Source organism: Enhydra lutris, unplaced genomic scaffold (assembly GCF_002288905.1).
Source record: "Enhydra lutris kenyoni isolate GAN:26980312 unplaced genomic scaffold, ASM228890v2 scaffoldscaffold1, whole genome shotgun sequence".
Classification (NCBI taxonomy): Eukaryota; Metazoa; Chordata; class Mammalia; order Carnivora; family Mustelidae; genus Enhydra; species Enhydra lutris.
The window spans coordinates 56,723,239-56,740,805 of NW_019154085.1; the positions used below are offsets into that span (position 1 = coordinate 56,723,239).

The window sequence follows — 17,567 nt, forward strand, 5'->3', positions numbered from 1 at the left end:
CAATTTAAAAAATCATCCTTAATTATAGAAGCTTTTCTTTTTTTTAATCATCTCGGGTGAAAGAGGAAAATTTGCCTTTACATATATAATTTGGTGATGTACTTAACGTGGGAAAGAAATCTGTAGTGATGATTCGAGGCAGCAGAATGCCTACTGTACTTGTATTCATTCACACTGTGGTTGGATTCTTCAGGCAGCTGTTCTGGCGGTGTAGCAAGCATTTATTGGCACCTACTGTGTACCAGGAGCAAGTCTATTTGTACTGGTACAGTAAAGCTCAGGTACAATATCTGTTTCAAAACTTGTCCACCTGAGGAACCAAAGAGTGGGCATCTGCCCTTGGAGACCTGGGCAAGTTGTCAGTTATTGAAAAGGGTTTAAAACATGGCAGTGATTGACACCTCTTGATGGAAGATGTAGGTTGTAGGTGCATAATAATACCAACAACTGATAGTGCCTTGTGCTCTTTTCTGGAAGAGCCCAGAACTCTGCGGAGTCATTGGACAGTGTCTGAAGCTCCAGTGTCTATGCCTTCAGTGTACGGGTCAGACGAGGCTTTACAGAAACACGGCGTTGGGTGTTATTGCTAGGAAACTTCACATCGTACAGACCTACAGGCTTTTCTCTGGAGGCTCTTACCTGCTGTATCAGACTGTGTGTGGGCAGTGTGGCTGCCCCTCCAGTTCCCTGTCCCTGCTGACCCTCAAGGGGTTTCCAAAGTCCAGGGCACCGACAGATGCTGCTGTGCACCATGGCTTGGGTCCCTGGCCTCACTGCATGTCCTAGCAGAGCGGGGCTTGCGCAATGCCAGGAGCACTGAGGCGGAGATGTGCTACTGAGATCTGCCGGCTACAAGCCCGAGCCCGGCGCCCCTGGGCAAGGCCAGAAGGAGAGCCAGGCTCTGTGGTGCTCGACACAGGCCAACTGTGGTCCCCCAGAAGCTGTGGAAGGAGAAGCCAGAAAGTCCCCTGGAGCCAGAGGTAACTCGGGCCACCTCCCCTGGAGTCCTCTCCTGGCGGGGCTGGAGGAGGTAAAAGCTGTCCCTCCAGGTCAGCCGCCTCTCTTCCCTGTGTGGTTCGTTAGCGTGCAGGGGCCGAGGAGGGAGAAGCCCAGACTGGCCTTTCTGTCTGAAGGTTTCAGGCAGGCTGGTTTCATCTCTGCTATCCTTCTCTTCGTCCGTTGGGGAAATCCAAAATATATCACAGCAGCCGGAACCACGTGTAAGATGTTGGGGGCGAGCAAGGGAAGAAGTGAATCCTGGCAGGCCAGGAAGGCCGGAGGGTCGGGCACGATGCTGCCCTGACTTTTCTCTTGGTTCTTTAGCCCGTCCGCTTTAGACTCTCGTTTCTCCTTCCAAAGTTGTTAGTGATCTTCATTCTGTCAGGTCAAAGGCGGTATCCGCAGTAGCTGGATTTTCTTTTTTCATTCCCTTCTCGCATTTCTCCCGGCAACCATTATGTCCTTTTCTTGTTTGATCTTTAATTCATTGGTCCAGTGTTTTAACTTCTAAACGCTGTGTCAACCATTAAACTGAATATAGTTTATTCAGTTTTGTTTTGTTTTTTCAGTGCTGCTTTATTTTCATTGTATGGGAGAAAAACAGTCTTGGGTACCGTGAGATAGGAGGCACTCTACGTACCTGCCCTTGTGTCTGATTTTCTCCACAACCCAGGGAAGGACGAAGGACTCTCTTCATAGAGCCCTGGCTTTGAAAATGGAGAATGCGAGACCGTCCGTGGAGTGCCCGAAGAAAATGGCAGTTTCTGGGTTTTTAAGAAAAGTCTCTTCAAAATTCTGGGTGTGTGTGTGTGTACTGTAAATTAGGGTACTGCAGGTACATATCTTGTAAATGCATGTATTGGGATGCCTGATCCTAAGTTTTCTGGTAGTATGGTGTGCTCAGAATCGTGCAGAGCCCTGGGGCATGGCTTCAGGCCTCACGGAGCTTCCCGCGTTGGGGGCTGGTCCGAGTATTCAGCGAGCTGAGATCAGAGCCCCTAGTAGGAAGCACAAATATATTTATGGTAGCCACTGCTATTATTTCCTAAGGCTACTTTATACGTACTCCCTCCCCCTCCCTCCCCCATCCCCATGGATTTGAAATGCTTACAAATAGACATTTAGTAAAATAAGATTTCCCCCCCAACTCCAACAAAGGTATGACTTGGGGAAAGGAAGTAAGAGCAAAAGAGCAAGTGAACGAGGGCGGGAGGTGAGGGGGATGGGGAGAGGGAGGTACAGGTTTCCAGTTCAGGAATGAATAAGTCATGGAGATGAAAGATACAGCAGTGGGAATACAAGTCTGTGGGCTTGTAGTGGCGTCGTACGGATGCTGGCTCTACTTGTGAGTGGGGCATAGTGTATAGACTTGCTGAATCACTATGTTGTGTACCTGAAACTAAGGTAACATTTGTTTATACTCCAATAAAAAAATACAAGAGAAAAGGTGAAGCGCGGGGGGGTGCCCTGGGTGGCTCAGTCATTAAGTGTCTGCCTTCAGCTCAGGTCATGATCCCAGGGTCCTGGGATAGAGCCCCGCATCGGGCTCCCTGCTCAGTGGGGAGCCTGCTCCTCTCCCACTGCCCCTGCCTGTGTTCCTCTCTTGCTGTGTCTCTCTCTGTCAAATAAATAAAATCATTAAAAAATAAAAGAAGAAAAAAGAAAGAGAAGAAAAGATGAAGCCGGGAATGAGGTTTGTTTTTTTTTTTTTTTAAAGATTTTATTTACTTATTTGACAGACAGAGATCACAAGTAGGCAGAGAGGCAGGCAGAGAGAGAGGAGGGGAAGCAGGCTCCCTGCTAAGCAGAGAGCCCGATGAGGGGCTTGATCCCAGCACCCCGGGATCATGACCTGAGCTGAAGGCAGAGGCATTAACCCACTGAGCCACCCAGGCGCCCCAAGGAATGAGTTTTATTAGACTTTTTCATCTTGCTTATCAGTGGGTAGGAAGTTTGACAATTCCTAGTAGCCAGCGTAAAGAGAAACTCAGGGGCGCCTGGGTGGCTCAGTCAGTTAAGCATCTGCCCTCTGCTCAAGTCATGACCCCAGCGTCCTGGGATGGAGCCCTATATCGGGCTCCCTGCTCTGTGGAGAGTCTGTTTCTCCCTCTGCCAATCTTTCCCCACCCTCAGCTTGTGCTCTTTCTCTCGCTTACTCTCTCTCAAATAAATAGATAAAATCTTAAAAAAAAAAAAAAAAAAAGGAAACTCAAATACATAAGTTGATGTTTGTAAGGTGAAGAAAAAAAGGTACACATTCCCAGTATTCAGTGTGGAGAGACTTACCCTTCGTGGATCCTCAGAGGGGAAGAAGCCAAAGTTTGAACCCAAGCCCTTTGCACTTTTTACCTCGTAACTTTTCTCCACCTCAAAGGCGGGTGAATTCTGCTCTACTTACATGTATCCATTTGATGTCAAAACCCTTCGTTCCTAAACAATTCTGGACTAACACTGTACTCATTTTAATTTTCTTCTTAGTGTTCCTTTAAACCCATAACTTGGTTTAGATCCTGCCAAACTACTTATTGGGCCCTGAACTTACACTGATTTTTAAAAATTCTATTTTAAGTATACATTCAGTGTATGAAAGAGCCTTCAGTGGGCAAAGAAGGGGGTGCAGGAAAGCAGGGAAGGAGAAGGAATGCAGTTTTATTATAGTACTTTATAGAGCAAAACATGTAATGACTGAGCAGGTCTCTCTGTCTCTCCCACCTCCTAGTCAACCGGAAACTTCGTCTGGGCTACGGTGCACTCATGACTGGCTTCTCTCTACCAGCCCCTGCCTGGGGACTGCTGTTCTTAACAAGGCAGCCTTCATGAACTGCAACATACTTTTTAGTCACAGACACTTAGAGAACTTTGGCTTGTTGAGAGTTATGCAGGGCAAAGGGAGTTTTAATATAGTGTGTGGGCAGGCAAAAAGGCTGGTGTTAGACCTACCAGTAAGTGTGTGTGTGTGTGTGTGTGTGTGTGTGTGTGAGAGAGAGAGAGAGAGAGAGAGACAGACAGACAGACAGACAGGGAAGCAAGATAGAAGGGGAGAGAGATGAGTTTCTCCCAAGTCTGTTCTGTATCTCTAAAGTGGGTTGATGGTTCTCAGCCTGTCTGCCTCTTCTCCAGGACTGTGGTGATCATGTATGTGTCCTGCTGTGTGTTGGACGTGCTTTGGAAGCTGTGTAGCCCTGTGCACCCGTAAGTCTGGTTAAATGTGCCATTTACAACAGAGGAAGAGAGTGCGCTTCCTTAAAAGGAGTTTTCAAATGATACAGAGCGTCGGAAGTAGCACACGTAAATCAATGAGCAGGACCAGACTTAAAGTAAAATTGTGGGAAGCAAAGCCTAACCTCAGAGCTCAGAAAACTTGAGATCTGACAAATCACTCATTTAACCAAACGCTGTGTGTTGGGAGAGTGGTTGAACTGCCATCTGAATGGTGGTGGCCAGTCTTCATTGACAAAAGCTGCCATCTGTACTGATTTATGGAATAAAATGTTAGAATGTTTCAGTTGTTACGGAACTTGAAAGATGACTGGCGTCTCCAGAAGATGTCAAATGTCACGTCGGTTTTTGAGCTTTGTTTTGTTTTTCTGAAGCCATCATTTTGAAGACGTTGCCATAGTTGTGCATGTGTGTGTTAACTTGGAGGTGACTGGTTAACCTGATGAGGAGTTGGAATTTGGTAGCCAGGAAGAAAAATCGGTATTTTTGATTAGCCCGTCCTTTGTTTCAGGAACCAGCTTCCCTTTCTTGGCGATTGTGGAGCTGCCCTATTCAGTGTGTTTTTTGGGTCATACGGGAAACGTGTGAGGTCTTCATCTGCCCCCTTGAGTCTGCATCAGGGCTTAATGGTGCCTGAACTCAGAGGAAAGTACGCTGTGGGCTCCCAGCCATGTGGGCTGCCTCTGGCACCAGATGGCAGGGCAGAACAGCGTGAAGTGGGGTGATCTTAGCAGGAAGGCCTGCGGCTTCAGAGCTGCTTGCCTACCTGCACAGTGCAATGTGTGTCTTTGCTGAACATCACGAGGGCATCTGCGAGAGTCTCCTATTTAGAAATCCTTTTGAAACAGCAGCCCTGTCTCGGACTTGCCTTCCTTCCTGTTTCTGTAGTGGGTGCCCCCCCCTCCCCACCCAACTGTCCTCCTTAGTACCTGGGCATGTGTGGTGGGAGCAGGACCTTCAGCTCGTCCCTGTGGTCTGGGACTCCTGACCAGGCCGTCCCCGTTCCGGAATGCTGCTTCTGCTGCTGCGACTGTAGCAGGCAGTAGGGAAGTCCCAGTTCCTGTTCCCACTGCCTGAGGTCTGACCCAAGGTTCCCATTCTTGGGGCTGGGACCCTGCAGTGCATGGCACTGAGGGAAAGTGAATGCGGAGAAACATCACTTCGATTTTCTGGGTGTTTTTTCCCTTAACAGTATGTGCCCTCAGATAAAACCGCCACAAAAGAAAACCAAACAAATCATCCTCACTCTGACACTTTTCCTGTAACTTAGATGTTGGCATAGCCTGGGAACCTAACTAATTAGGTCTGTGAATGAATGAAAAGCATTCTGAGTCCCCAACACCGGACTTATAAAGAAAGGATTTTCTTTAAAGAAAGCACTTATAAAGAAAGAAAAGCATTCTGAGTCCCCAACACCGGACTTATAAAGAAAGGCTTGTAATAGTCACAGTCACAACTTATTAAGGAGGTTACCCTCAATCGTTATTAATAACCAATGATCCCATTAATAAATTAGACTATTACTGTGAAGCATTAGCACCACCCCTGACGTGTAGTAACCTTAAGTAGATGTCAGTGGCTGCTGGCACCACCACCGCCAGCATGTTCAGGGTGGAAAGAGTCATTCTTGCTATACTTACGCTCATAGGAATGGTCCACTGAAAAAAAAAAAACACACAAGACTCTGATTCCAGAGAGATGGAGAAGTTAGTTTTAATACTGTTGATAGGACACTTGGAAATGTTGGGAGTAATGGCAGACACCGGTGATGGGCCCATCCCAGATCCACTCAGCTTTTGGCTGGAGACAGAATATCAAGTCCTGAATACATAACAATGAGATTAATTAAGTGTAGTGTCTCTGACCACGTTTGGAAGAGAAGTGTGTTCATTTGCTTATTTATTGACTAAGCAAATGTTTATTGAGCCCGTAGTATATGCCAGGTGCTGTGCTGCTCAGAAAGGGGAGCTGTTGGCTGGAGGGAGATAGTCTGAGGCTTTAGGATGCAGGAAGGATTTTTGAAGAGGGAGACAAGCAGTGGATAAGGAGTCCAGACGGGAGCCGCAGGAGGAACTGTGACAGAAGTCCTGCAGTCACAGCGAGGAAATGGTTTTGTCTTTACTGCTAAACCTTTAAAGAGCATCGTAAAAATAAACAAAACGAAACTCAGACCCTTTGATTCTGGAGAACAGGCTGTTGGAGCTGACTCACCAGCCTGCTGCTAGTGTGTCATCAGGTCACGTTGATGAAGTTGCTTAATCCAGGTGGCCAAGTTCTCCATACACTCTGGCCGCATCCCATTGGCTGTCTTTGTTAAGGGTCTGGGCTGTGGGGATCCCAGCAGGGAACACAAAGGGATCAGAGGACATGGCCCTTGTTCTCAAGGACACAAGCCAGTGTTGGGTCCATGGTAACCTGGGCTTGCAAGGGGCTCAGGTGTTTAAGTTGGAAGTGGCTGTCTGTAGAAGCCACGCAGGGCGGGTATTGCTGTCTTCTTGCTTCACGTTCCTCTTATGCCAAGAAGGTTTTCCATACTGGTTTCCTTTCTTAGAGGCTAAGTTATAATTCTGCAGTCCAGCATCCCTTGCCATGCTTGTTTTGTGTGTGCTCGGAGGTCTTCCACTCCGTGCTGTTAAAGGAATAAAGTCACTCTTCTCTGGTTGATCGTGATCAGCTGTTATGAAGTTTAAATCTGAGGATCAAATTCTCTGCTTGACTTTATAATTTTTGTTTTTATATTTTTTTTATAGATTTTCTCCTCCATCTTTTCTGCATTAACCATTGTTATCTCCTTGTCCCCTAATTTGGGAAAAGATATTTATAGGTTCAGAGGAATTTAATGAGATACGAATTTTGTGAGCAGTTTATCTTTGTTAAAAAGACGGATACATCATCTCTAAATTACATGGATTTACTGTTAACTCTCGGATACTTTTGGACAGCTTTTTCATTTTCTTACCAGCTTTTTTCCCCTCCCCTGTAGAATGCCTTAGTTTATTTTCCTTGATAAGCAACATTCCTCTAATTTACCAAAATATACTGTTTGAAACATACTTTGATAAAAATCTGCATGGACCAGAAAAGTTTCCATTGATCACGGAGAGGGCAGTGTGCTTATGTTAACTCTGAACAGCCCCAGCTCAGCCTGGCCTCCTTCAAAGTATTTTGGTCTCTCATTTCAGCCACCATTACAAGTTCATCCGAAAATGATGACCGGAGTGGCTCCAGTTTGGAATGGAATAAGGACGGAAGCCTAAGGTTAGGGGTACAGAAAGGAGTCCTTCATGATCGCAGGGCAGATAATTGCTCCCCAGTGGCAGAAGAGGAGCCCCCTGGGTCAGCGGAGAGCGTGCTGCCTGACACTGAAGCCTCAGTTGGAGATGGTCCGGTCCCTTATTCTCAGAGCTCCAACTCGCTAGTAATGCCACGGCCCAACTCAGTTGCAGGTAAGGCCATGCCTCTCTCCAGGAGGGTTTTCTCTCTGGGTCCGAGGTGCCCCATGTTCACTGTCTCTACTTGGGGATCGCATCCGGACACAAGCCAGCTTTGTGATCGTGGATTGGGCACTTACCTCGTCTAGGCCTCAGTTTACCCATCTGTAACAATGATAAGACTGTCCTTCATGGTCTTTAAGTGATCCTTCCACTCTGGAATTCTGTAAAACTAATATTTAGAATCTTCTGTTCTTTTGTGTGCGAAAGAAGAAAGTGCCAAAAACTTTGTCCTTGTTTTCGATATTTTAAGCTTGAGTAAATTCATAACTTTCTACTACATCTTGGTAAACACGAATCCTTATTTAGAATTAGTTTGTTAATATCAGCTCCAGGAATTTCTGATCCAGCTTTCAAACTTACTTTTCTATAATTGAGGTGCATCCTAGAGATGGGAGGTCTGCTCTCTGTATCGTTCAGTTACAAGGGAGCTCACAGCTTAAAACCTACGCGGTGTAAGTGAGGCTTCTCGATCGAGGGCATGCAGGCAGGCAAGGCAGGTGCCCCTCAGCGGGATGGGGCAGCTGGAGTGAGACGAGGACCCAAAAAGGGGCGACTGTTCCCGGTTGATAGTGAGTGGTCACCAAGCAGGGAGAGCAGTGGGGTGGGCGAAGAAAAGAACCCTGGTTCTGAGCTGTGCTGATGGCTTTTATGGTCCTGAGTTTCTGAACTCTGTGCTCCTGGGTTGAGTTTAGAAGATGACCTTGTTTCAGCCCTTCTTTTTCTCCAACCTAGCACTTAAAACTTCTCTACTAACACAAAGTTCTTTCTCCCTACATCAAAGAATTTTTTTTTTATACTGCTTCTTGGGGAGATGGCAGGTCAGTCTGGTTGTTGTGGGGCATTTTTTTCCCCCCCAGTAGAACTCTGAAGCAGCTGATACATAAATGGCCCTAATGGAAAAGTCTGGAGAGGCAGCTCTAATTCACTTTCAAAGGATGTAAATGGCCTTGTTCCAGAAGAGGGATTTGGCATGTCTGCCAGAGAGAAGTTCTGGGGAGCGTTATTCATATTCAGTGATGGCTCTTCCAAAAGCTTTTATGCCCTCCTACCACTTCCCCACTCCCAACTGTGCGGTATGACACACCCAAGGCGTTTTATACCGCGACTACCTCGTTAGGATGAATGGTTCGTATGTATGATCCCAGAACTTGATAGTTTTATTGACTTCAACAAAATAGCAAACTTGTATTCAATTTAGCCAAGCTGGTTTAAAATTAGTAAGCACATTGCTAGTGTTGAAAGCCCCCCATGTGGGGTGATGTTTCTGCCTGATGTTCTTTCATGTGGCCTGCCATGTGCCTCGACAATGGGTAGGAGCTGAGCCTTTCCAGGACAATGCCCTGATTATAGAGCAGGACTTTCAGATTTCTGCTGTGCTCATTCATTAGTGTTGATGTGTGCATTGGAGCTAGACCTCCTGTGGAATGGGAGGGTTTTACCTCCAGGTTTGAGCTGTGTCTGCCTGGTCTAATGGGTTGGCTCACTTCTTCTGTGTTGCAAGTTTTATCAGCTAAAAGCTTATTTTGGAAACAAGCGAATTCCTTACCTCATGGTATCTGTTCTCAAGCTAGGAGTCTGGGAGAGCCTTCACAGCCCGCCTTCCTTCCCCCTCAAGCCAAACCTCAGTCAGAAGTCATGGCAAGATTTTTCCACATATCGTTGAAAAGAGTAAAAGATTCAGGTTGTGTAGACTGTGTGTAGCACTTTTTCTAGTGATGAGGCGGCCAGCTGCTACAGAGGGGGCAGTAGGCAACCCTCAGTGTTGGAAGGATTAAAATAATATGTCCAAGACCATTATTGCAATCCCTTGGAAGTATTTGCATGTGAAGAGCCACATAAACACAAATAAATTGGCATTTGGGGAACATCAAACGATTAAATTGGGCTAATGAGAGCAGAGTAAGGACTGGCAGGTGAAGGAACGGGGATGCCAAGCCTCTGTCCACAGCTGCCCCGGGGGTTCTGGCCTCCCCTGGGGGGTGAGAGTATGGAAACAGGTTCCTGAGGTTGCCAGCCTTTGCTGTCAGTGAGCCTGTTACCAAGAACTGTGGTTATCTCTTCACTGTTGTGTCTAGTACAATAAAATTCTTATGTCAGAGACTATAAAAATAAGTTGGCTGGGTTTGGGGATTCACTGTAGAAAGACTTTCTTTGTAAAGGTATTTGTTGGAGTGGAATTGGTTTCAAATGCTACATTCAGATTATTACTTTATACCACATCAAATGTGCGGCATGGACACCTCATTCCTTTGTTAGAAAACAGAAGAGAAGGCTTTAAAGTGATATCTTAGATAATCTAGAAGTTGGGTGATTAGGTTCTGTTGTTTTTGGCTAACTTCTTTCTTCTTTTGAAATGCTTTCTAAGTGGATCATAGACACAGTATTTAGTTTTCCAAGAAACCAACAAACAGAATTACCAGCCAGTTTTCATGAAATTGCCTAGACTTTATGGCATTTACATTTAATATGTTAGGACATGGTGTTTCAACAGGTGTTTATTTTTGCTTAGTTTAGGGAAGTTTCCTTCTGCTTCTCCCTCCACCCTGCCCACCCCCTAAAAAACTCTCCCCTTCTTAGCATCCGGAAATGTCTTTCTCATTCAGATGTTAGATGCAGTGTGCGTGTGTGTATGTGTGCAGTGAGTGTGTAAATTAACTGTAGGTTTACTAGCAGCAGGCTTATTGCAGCATAAAATTATTGCTTTTTTTTTTTCCTTGACCCTGAGTCCAGCTGAGACTTTGAAAACATTTATTATTAAATACCAGAAGTGAGTCTCCGTGTCTGAGAACCTACTGTACGCATGTTTGGGAAGGCAGGCTGTGGTCCTAATAGCCCGCTCTGCCAGGGGAGCGCACCAGGGGCCCAGCAGGTGGCTGGAGCTCCGCTGTCCCCACTTGTCTCTCTCAGTGGCTTTGACAATAGCTTAGGAAGCAGAGGCGGCCCGCAGCTCCTGGCTGGCAGCACCCACTCCGAGCTACTCCATTTCACTGCATCTTAATCATGCTTGAAACAGAGAATCAGGAAGGCTGCAGAGTGGGTGAGGCCACTTTGTTGCATACTTGGGAGCCAGAGATGTAGTGACTGGAAATCTCAAAACAGGGCTGTTTTCAGCCTCACCATCTCCTGTATCTGGGTCCAGCTGGGGCTCCATCGAGATCCTCTCTTTGCAAAGCCTTTACAGAGTCTCGTGTTCTTAATCCTTCCAGTTGTCACGAAATTATGAACTGAATGTTGTGTTCTGAGGGGTCAACAGAAGAAGGAAAATGGGAAACCCTTGGGAGGCTCCAGGTGTCCTTGAGTTGCCCAGGGCTGAAGTGGCAGGTCAGATCGTCGTGGCTGTGCCGGCTCCGAACTACACTTGGCTTATAGGTTACAGCGGTGGCTTCTCCTTCTCCCTCAGCCGCCGGCATGCAGGCACGTTCACTGTAAGATGTGTTGAGGAGAGGGGCATTTGCAGAGGCCTGGGTCAGAGTCCCAGGTCTCAGGCAGCAGCCCAGAAATATATGTTCCAGGCGGTATAAGTGTCAGGAGCCAGGGTGAGGGTCCTAGTGGCCCACCGGGGAATTTCACACACCTAGTTGTAAAGGACCCAGAGAGAAGCTAGAGGCTGCCTTTGGATTCCCAGAAATTGGGTCCATTTAGAAGTCCTGCCTAAGGAATTAGTTGAATCTTTCTCATGGGAGAGATTTCTGCGGGGGTATTGACATAAGTTAAATGAACTGTGGCTATTCACCGGAAGGATACTGGAACATTAAGTATACGCTGTTGTGAAGTTAAGGCATCAGATGTCTCTCCTGGTACTGGGCGTGTGGTGGATTGCCATCTGGGGAACGTGGCAAGGGGGGACATGTCACCACAGAGCCAGAGCTTGGAGCCGCGCAGGTCTTGTTGAATGAAGGAGTCAAGGTGGGGCGTGGGGGTTGTTAACAATGAGGAGGAAAAGGATGAAAGCCAGCAGGGGAAATAGGACCCAGACTGAGCAGGTGGTGCTGGCCAGTGGCTGGATGCTCTGAGCCAGAAGGTTTTCAGCAGAGAGATGGCCCAACTTGACTTCTCGCCCTCGAACCTGGTCCCGCCAATGATTGCACCAGTCCCGGGAAGCCTTCGCCCTTGGAAGTCAACTCCTGCTCCCTACTTATTTACTCTCAAATGATGCCTGTGCTTATGTCCCAGAAGAGAACTGTAGGTCTTGGGTCAGCGGTACCTTATGTTGGGCCACTTAACCCACAAACAAATTGGGTTAATTTTATTGAGAATTCTCTCATTGTGGCCTGGGTTGTATCTGCAAATAAGAGGTTTTCTTCTTATTATTATTTTTTTTCTTTTTGGGCAAAAACATGTATCATGTATTTATTGTTAAGATTTGCTAAGAATTAGCAACACTATTTTGTATTGATTGTTTTTATAATCCAACTGGTATGTATGCTCAAGCAGATTTTAATGCATTTTAATGGGTACCTGTGTGCCCTGAGTCTTACTGATTTGATCAGTGGTAAATATTACTTCCTTTTAGAATTTAAAAAAATACATACCTGTAGTATAGTATATAATTTACACATAAAAATCTAAAGTTTGGGAATATGTTTATTTCCGATGAAATCCACATGGCTCCTTTCCAGCCGGGAGCTGACGTTTCGTGTTCAAGCTCTATGGGATTGAACTGCAGACTCTGCTCATTTAATTAACAAGGCTGGAATCCAGCAACCCCGGAAGGCTCTCCGGAGCTGCAGAGAAGTCCGAGAAGTCTCTAGCACCGAGCTGTGTGTTTGCTGTAGTACTGCAGCCTCACTGAGTGACGCTTGAAGGTCAGGTTCCTTCGTAAACATTTTTGGTGAAGTCTGTCTCTTCCCAGGAATGATGGAGAATTCCGGCAACCTTAGCACCACAACGTTAAGAATGAGGAACACTTGGTGTTTATCGTTTTTCAGTTAACCTCCCTGCCAGAGAAAATAAGCTGGCGTGGGCAAACAAAACCGAATTACCTTGAAGTCATTTTTGTTGAAAGCCTGAACACAGTTGCTTAGTGCTAAGTGATTTATGATTGATAGTAGTTTGGGTATGATACTAAAATCGACTTTGAAAAAACTAAACTTGAGTTTACTATTTCAGCGACAAGCTCCACCAAGTTGGAAGATCTGAGTTATTTAGACGGGCAGAGAAATGCCCCTCTTCGAACGTCCATTAGATTGCCGTGGCACAGTACAGCCGGAGGTAGGGCACAGGAAGTTAAAGGTACTTACCTTTGTTTCTGCTGGGACAGTGGATATCGTGAGTGCGTTCACCCAACACTGAGGATCTGTGATGACCAGCGTTTAAGTCAGCTCATTTAGAAACATGACGTGTGCGTGCTGAAAGTGGGTCTGTTAGGTGTGCTGGGAGGCCCTCTGTAATGGTTTGGGGCTTCTTCCTTAAAAATCTGTGACCAACTCATTTCTGCAGTTGAAAAATAATTCTGCAATATGTTATTTTGAAGTGAGGGGTAATTTAACACGCACTGGATAACACTCACTTGTCACCAACAGAAAATCAGCTTTGTTTCAGGTCCATGAGCCATTGGCCACCTCCTGTAATTCACAGTCAGGTGGTCCTCAGCCTCACCGAGGGGGTCTCTTGTCATCATGGCCCGATGAGAGCTGGGGCCCTGTCTCCAAGCAGACGCCTTTCCCTTTGCCTCCTATGGTAGTGGAAGAGACCTGTCTTAGATACTGTTTCACACAAACTAATGAGACCTGGTTTGGCCGCCTGCATCGCTTTCTCTAATCCTCTGTGCGTCTGTCCTGATTCGTGAGGACAGAACTATCCGGTCATTTTAATAGGACCCTTTGTAAAACCCACAAGGGATTATAAATGAGATATGACAGAAGTATTAATAGAACCAGATTGAAAACACAGATCCCTGGTGGCTTACAATTAAAGGCTATATAGTACTAAGTATAACATACAAGCAATGCTAACTTGAGTTTTTAAGTGTATAAAATGATGGCATTCTTCTAAAATAATTATCTCTTTTTCCCCCCCAAGCACGATTTGCTCCCTACAAGCCACAGGACATTTTGTTGAAACCCCTGTTGTTTGAAGTACCAAGCATAACAACAGACTCTGTGTTTGTGGGAAGGGATTGGCTCTTTCACCAGATAGAAGAAAACTTGAGGAACACAGAACTGACAGAAAATAGAGGCGCCGTGGTTGTTGGAAACGTGGGCTTTGGGAAGACAGCCATCATTTCTAAGCTGGTGGCACTTAGCTGCCACGGAAGCCGCATGAGGCAGATTGCTTCCAGCAGCCCCGGTTCACCGCCTAAAAGTATGTGCGTGTTTAATGCGGTTAGTAGATGATGGGGTGTAAGGCAGAGGGAGGGCGTGGCTTGGATAGGCATCCCTTCTCCATTCTCCCCACGTCCTTCCAGCTGCCGGTTCAGATCTGCCGGCACATGTGGGAGGGAGAACCGTTGGAACGCCCCCTCCCTCCCCCCTCCCCTGGGGTAAGGCCAGCCTTCCCTGGTCTTCTCCCTGTAGGGCCTGTCTCCCTCTTTATGTGGGCAGTGAGGCCTGATTGGGTGTCCTGGGGAGTTTGGGTCCTAAAACCAGGCTGTGGAAGCAGCCAGGAGGAGTCTACATAGTTCTCTTGTTCCCTGTTCTCTACAGCCTATGCCCTCTATGCTGGATTTACCAAAGGCTTAAAAACTAAATATGGGATATAGTAGTTAAATACCTGACTAGTCCTGTCTTATTTTATGTAAAATAAGCCTATTAAAAGAAGGTGTCTCTAACATGGTACACAGGAACGAGTGAACCGTGAAAGAGTATGATGTAGCTTTTTTTTTTTTTGAAGATTTCGCTTATTTATTTATTTATTTATTTTTTAAAGATTTTATTTATTTATTTGACGGATGGAGATCACAAGTAGGCAGAGAGGCAGGCAGAGAGAGAGAGAGGAGGAAGCAGGCTCCCTGCTGATCAGAGAGCCCGATGTGGGGCTCGATCCCAGGACCCTGGGACCATGACCTGAGCCGAAGGCAGAGGCTTTAACCCACTGAGCCACCCAGGCGCCCCGTCGCTTATTTATTTGACACACAGAGATCACAGGTAGGCAGAGAGGCAGGCAGAGAGAGAGGGGAAAGCAGGCTCCCTGCTGAGCAGAGAGCCTGACAACGGGGCTCGATCCCATTACCCTGGGATCATGAGCCGAGCTGAAGGCAGAGGCTTAACCTACTGAGCCACCCAGGTGCCCCAAGTATGATTTTTTTTAAAAGCAAAAGGAATTTAATAAAAGAAACCAGAAACAGCAGTTCTCCCAGGAAGGCATCTGGGTGGATGGGAGGCAAGACTGAGAGGGATGCTTGTGTCCTCCTTTGAACCTTTGCATTTGGGACCGTGTTTACTCATTACCTGTTAAAATACTCTCTGCCTTTAATCAAGAAATATGTTCAGTGTCTCACCATGGCCCTGTTCTGATGTTGTAATAATGAGCTCGGTCTCTTTCTCTGCAGCTTTGGATTCCTCCCAGGATCTTCCTGTCACCCCACTGCTCTCACCGAGTTCTTCTGCAGGTGTTACCAACACAGCTAGAACACCCCCTGGGTCTGCGCCGGATGCTCCTGAGAACCAGAGACCGAGAGAGGATGCCGTGAAGTACCTCGCCTCGAAGGTAATCTTCTGTCCTGGGGGAGCCTTCCGGAGAGAGGAGTCGGGGGAGAGAGAGAGATTTGTTAGTTTGGCTTCTGAGAAAGGAATTTAAGGAGGGATCTTAAAACAGATGTAATTGCGTATAATAATGCAGAAATGGAGCTCTTGATAAAATAGCGATAGAGTACCCCAGGTAAGAGGTCTTAATGACAGGACAGGCAGACAGTTGGTGGTTTCTGATTTGGGTCCTTCGAACTCTGCTGCTGTTGAATTTCTCCACCGTGTCAGGTGTGGGGAGGGGGCCGAGGGTTTGAGCCAAGCTGCCCGGCCCTCCGGTCTGGGAAAAGCAGCAGCTAGGACTTTCGGCAGGGCTCCCCTCGTCACCAGCATTACCTGGTCTGGGGGAGCTGCAGATGAGCTTCCCAAGGAGATGCTGCTGTTTGTCGAAGCAGAAACACGCTGACTAGGGCACTTCCCACTGTTGAATACATCGGGATTATTCGGCATTGATTTAAGCCAGGGCAGGCTTCAGGTTTTATGAATGAGTTCTATTCCTTTGTTTTCCATACGGAGTAAGGTGTACCGATCTTAGTGCTAATCAAGATGGATTTGTGGCTGCAATTAAAAGTCTGCCCAGAAGTTGGCAAAGCGTGTGAATCAAAGAATGGCTGAACCAGTTAAGCTAAATCATGACTCCATGCTGGCGAATAGAGGAGACGTGTTTCGAGACCGTGGTGGACGGGAACACTGCGTCTGTTGGGGTTTGGGAGGAAGTATGTGATGGGGGGAAGGGGACACTGATGGCCGTTCTTCTTGCCTAGGTCGTGGCCTACCACTACTGCCAAGCCGACAACACATACACGTGCCTGGTGCCCGAGTTCGTGCACAGTATCGCAGCCCTGCTCTGCCGGTCCCAGCAGCTGGCTGCCTACAGGGACCTCCTGATAAAGGAGCCCCAGCTCCAGAGTGTGCTGAGCCTCAGGTCCTGCGTGCAGGACCCCGTGGCCGCCTTCAGGAGGGGGGTGCTGGAACCACTCACCAGCCTAAGAAACGGTACCTCGGAGCAGCCTCTCTCTCTCTCTCTCTCTCTCTCTGTCTCCTCTCTCATTAGGAGGCCGGAGCCCCCAGGATTGTCCTCCAAAGGTCTTGGTTGGGAGTGAGGGTGGGCACCTGGGGAGGATGTGGGTGCATCTGTGTACAGCTCCTTCTCTTCCCCAGAACCACCTCCCCAAAGCTCTTCCATGCTTCTTGAATGGTGTTGTTGCAAAGGAACACCTCTAATAAAGAATTACCTCCACAGTTGAATATTCATTTCCAAAGTAGCTAATTTGTAACCACAGGTTATTTAGAGGACTTATGCCCTGGAAACTCTTGCCTGCATATTTCATATTCCTTCCTACCTCTCAGGGGAATAAGTTGTTCAACTGAGCGACTTGCCAGCATATGTTTTTTCAGCGCCTCGGTTCAGTTGAGTTGAACCTAAAGGCTTTTCTAGAAGTGTTCATTTGATTCCTTCCTTCCTTCCTCCCTCCCTCCCCCTCTTTCTTTTTTCTTCCTTCCTTCTTTCCTTCCCCTCCCTTTCTTTCTCCATTTGTTCGTTCTTTCTTTCTTTCTTTCTTTCGTCCTTGAAATAGCCAGCAAGGTAGGAGATGTCAGTGCTCTTCTGGGTTTCTGCATTTCTTATCCTTTCTCCTCCTTGTCCCTCACCTGTGGGTGAGTTTACCTGCCTGCATTAACACTTCTGCGAGAGAAAAGGGGATTGAAACAGATCTGTCATCACTTCTCCTTGTTTTCGTGGGCAGAAAGTTAGTGCTAATAAATGGGAAACTAGATGGAGGCTTATGGGAAAGAGCCCTGTTTTAGAAGTCTATAAAAGAGAGGTTCTCACTATGGGCTGCCTGTGTGCCTTGGGCCAGGTGCTTTGCCTTTGAGGGTCTGTTTTTATTCCCTGACATCCACTGAGAGGGTTCTGTGGGGAGGACCTGGAGTCTTCTCCAGAGTTAATCTCCATGCGTGCTAGTTATCTTTGCCATAGCTCACCCCAGTGACAGGAGTTTATGAAAAGCTAACGGTATCATATATGCAGGTAAGATTCTGCCAATGGGTGTAACGCAATGTGTTTCTGAACACTGTTTATAAGATTTTTCTCTTGGCTATGTGCTCTGGTTTTAACTATAAATTTAATAGAAGTAGGCTTCTGGGAAAACCAGTTCTTTTTTTTTTTTTTTTT

At 46.8% G+C, this 17,567-nt stretch overlaps 1 protein-coding gene across 1 annotated transcript in view; it reads left to right on the top strand.

Annotated features, from left to right (window-relative positions):
- LOC111140662 (tetratricopeptide repeat, ankyrin repeat and coiled-coil containing 1) overlaps positions 1 to 17,567 on the top strand; it is a 139,901-nt gene that overhangs the window by 66,950 nt on the left and 55,384 nt on the right. Inside the window, exons 6-10 of the mRNA XM_022492870.1 lie at positions 7,401 to 7,664; positions 12,822 to 12,923; positions 13,734 to 14,015; positions 15,202 to 15,359; positions 16,159 to 16,390. Coding sequence (XP_022348578.1) covers positions 7,401 to 7,664; positions 12,822 to 12,923; positions 13,734 to 14,015; positions 15,202 to 15,359; positions 16,159 to 16,390 — 1,038 coding nt within the window. The remainder of the gene's footprint in view (positions 1 to 7,400; positions 7,665 to 12,821; positions 12,924 to 13,733; positions 14,016 to 15,201; positions 15,360 to 16,158; positions 16,391 to 17,567) is intronic.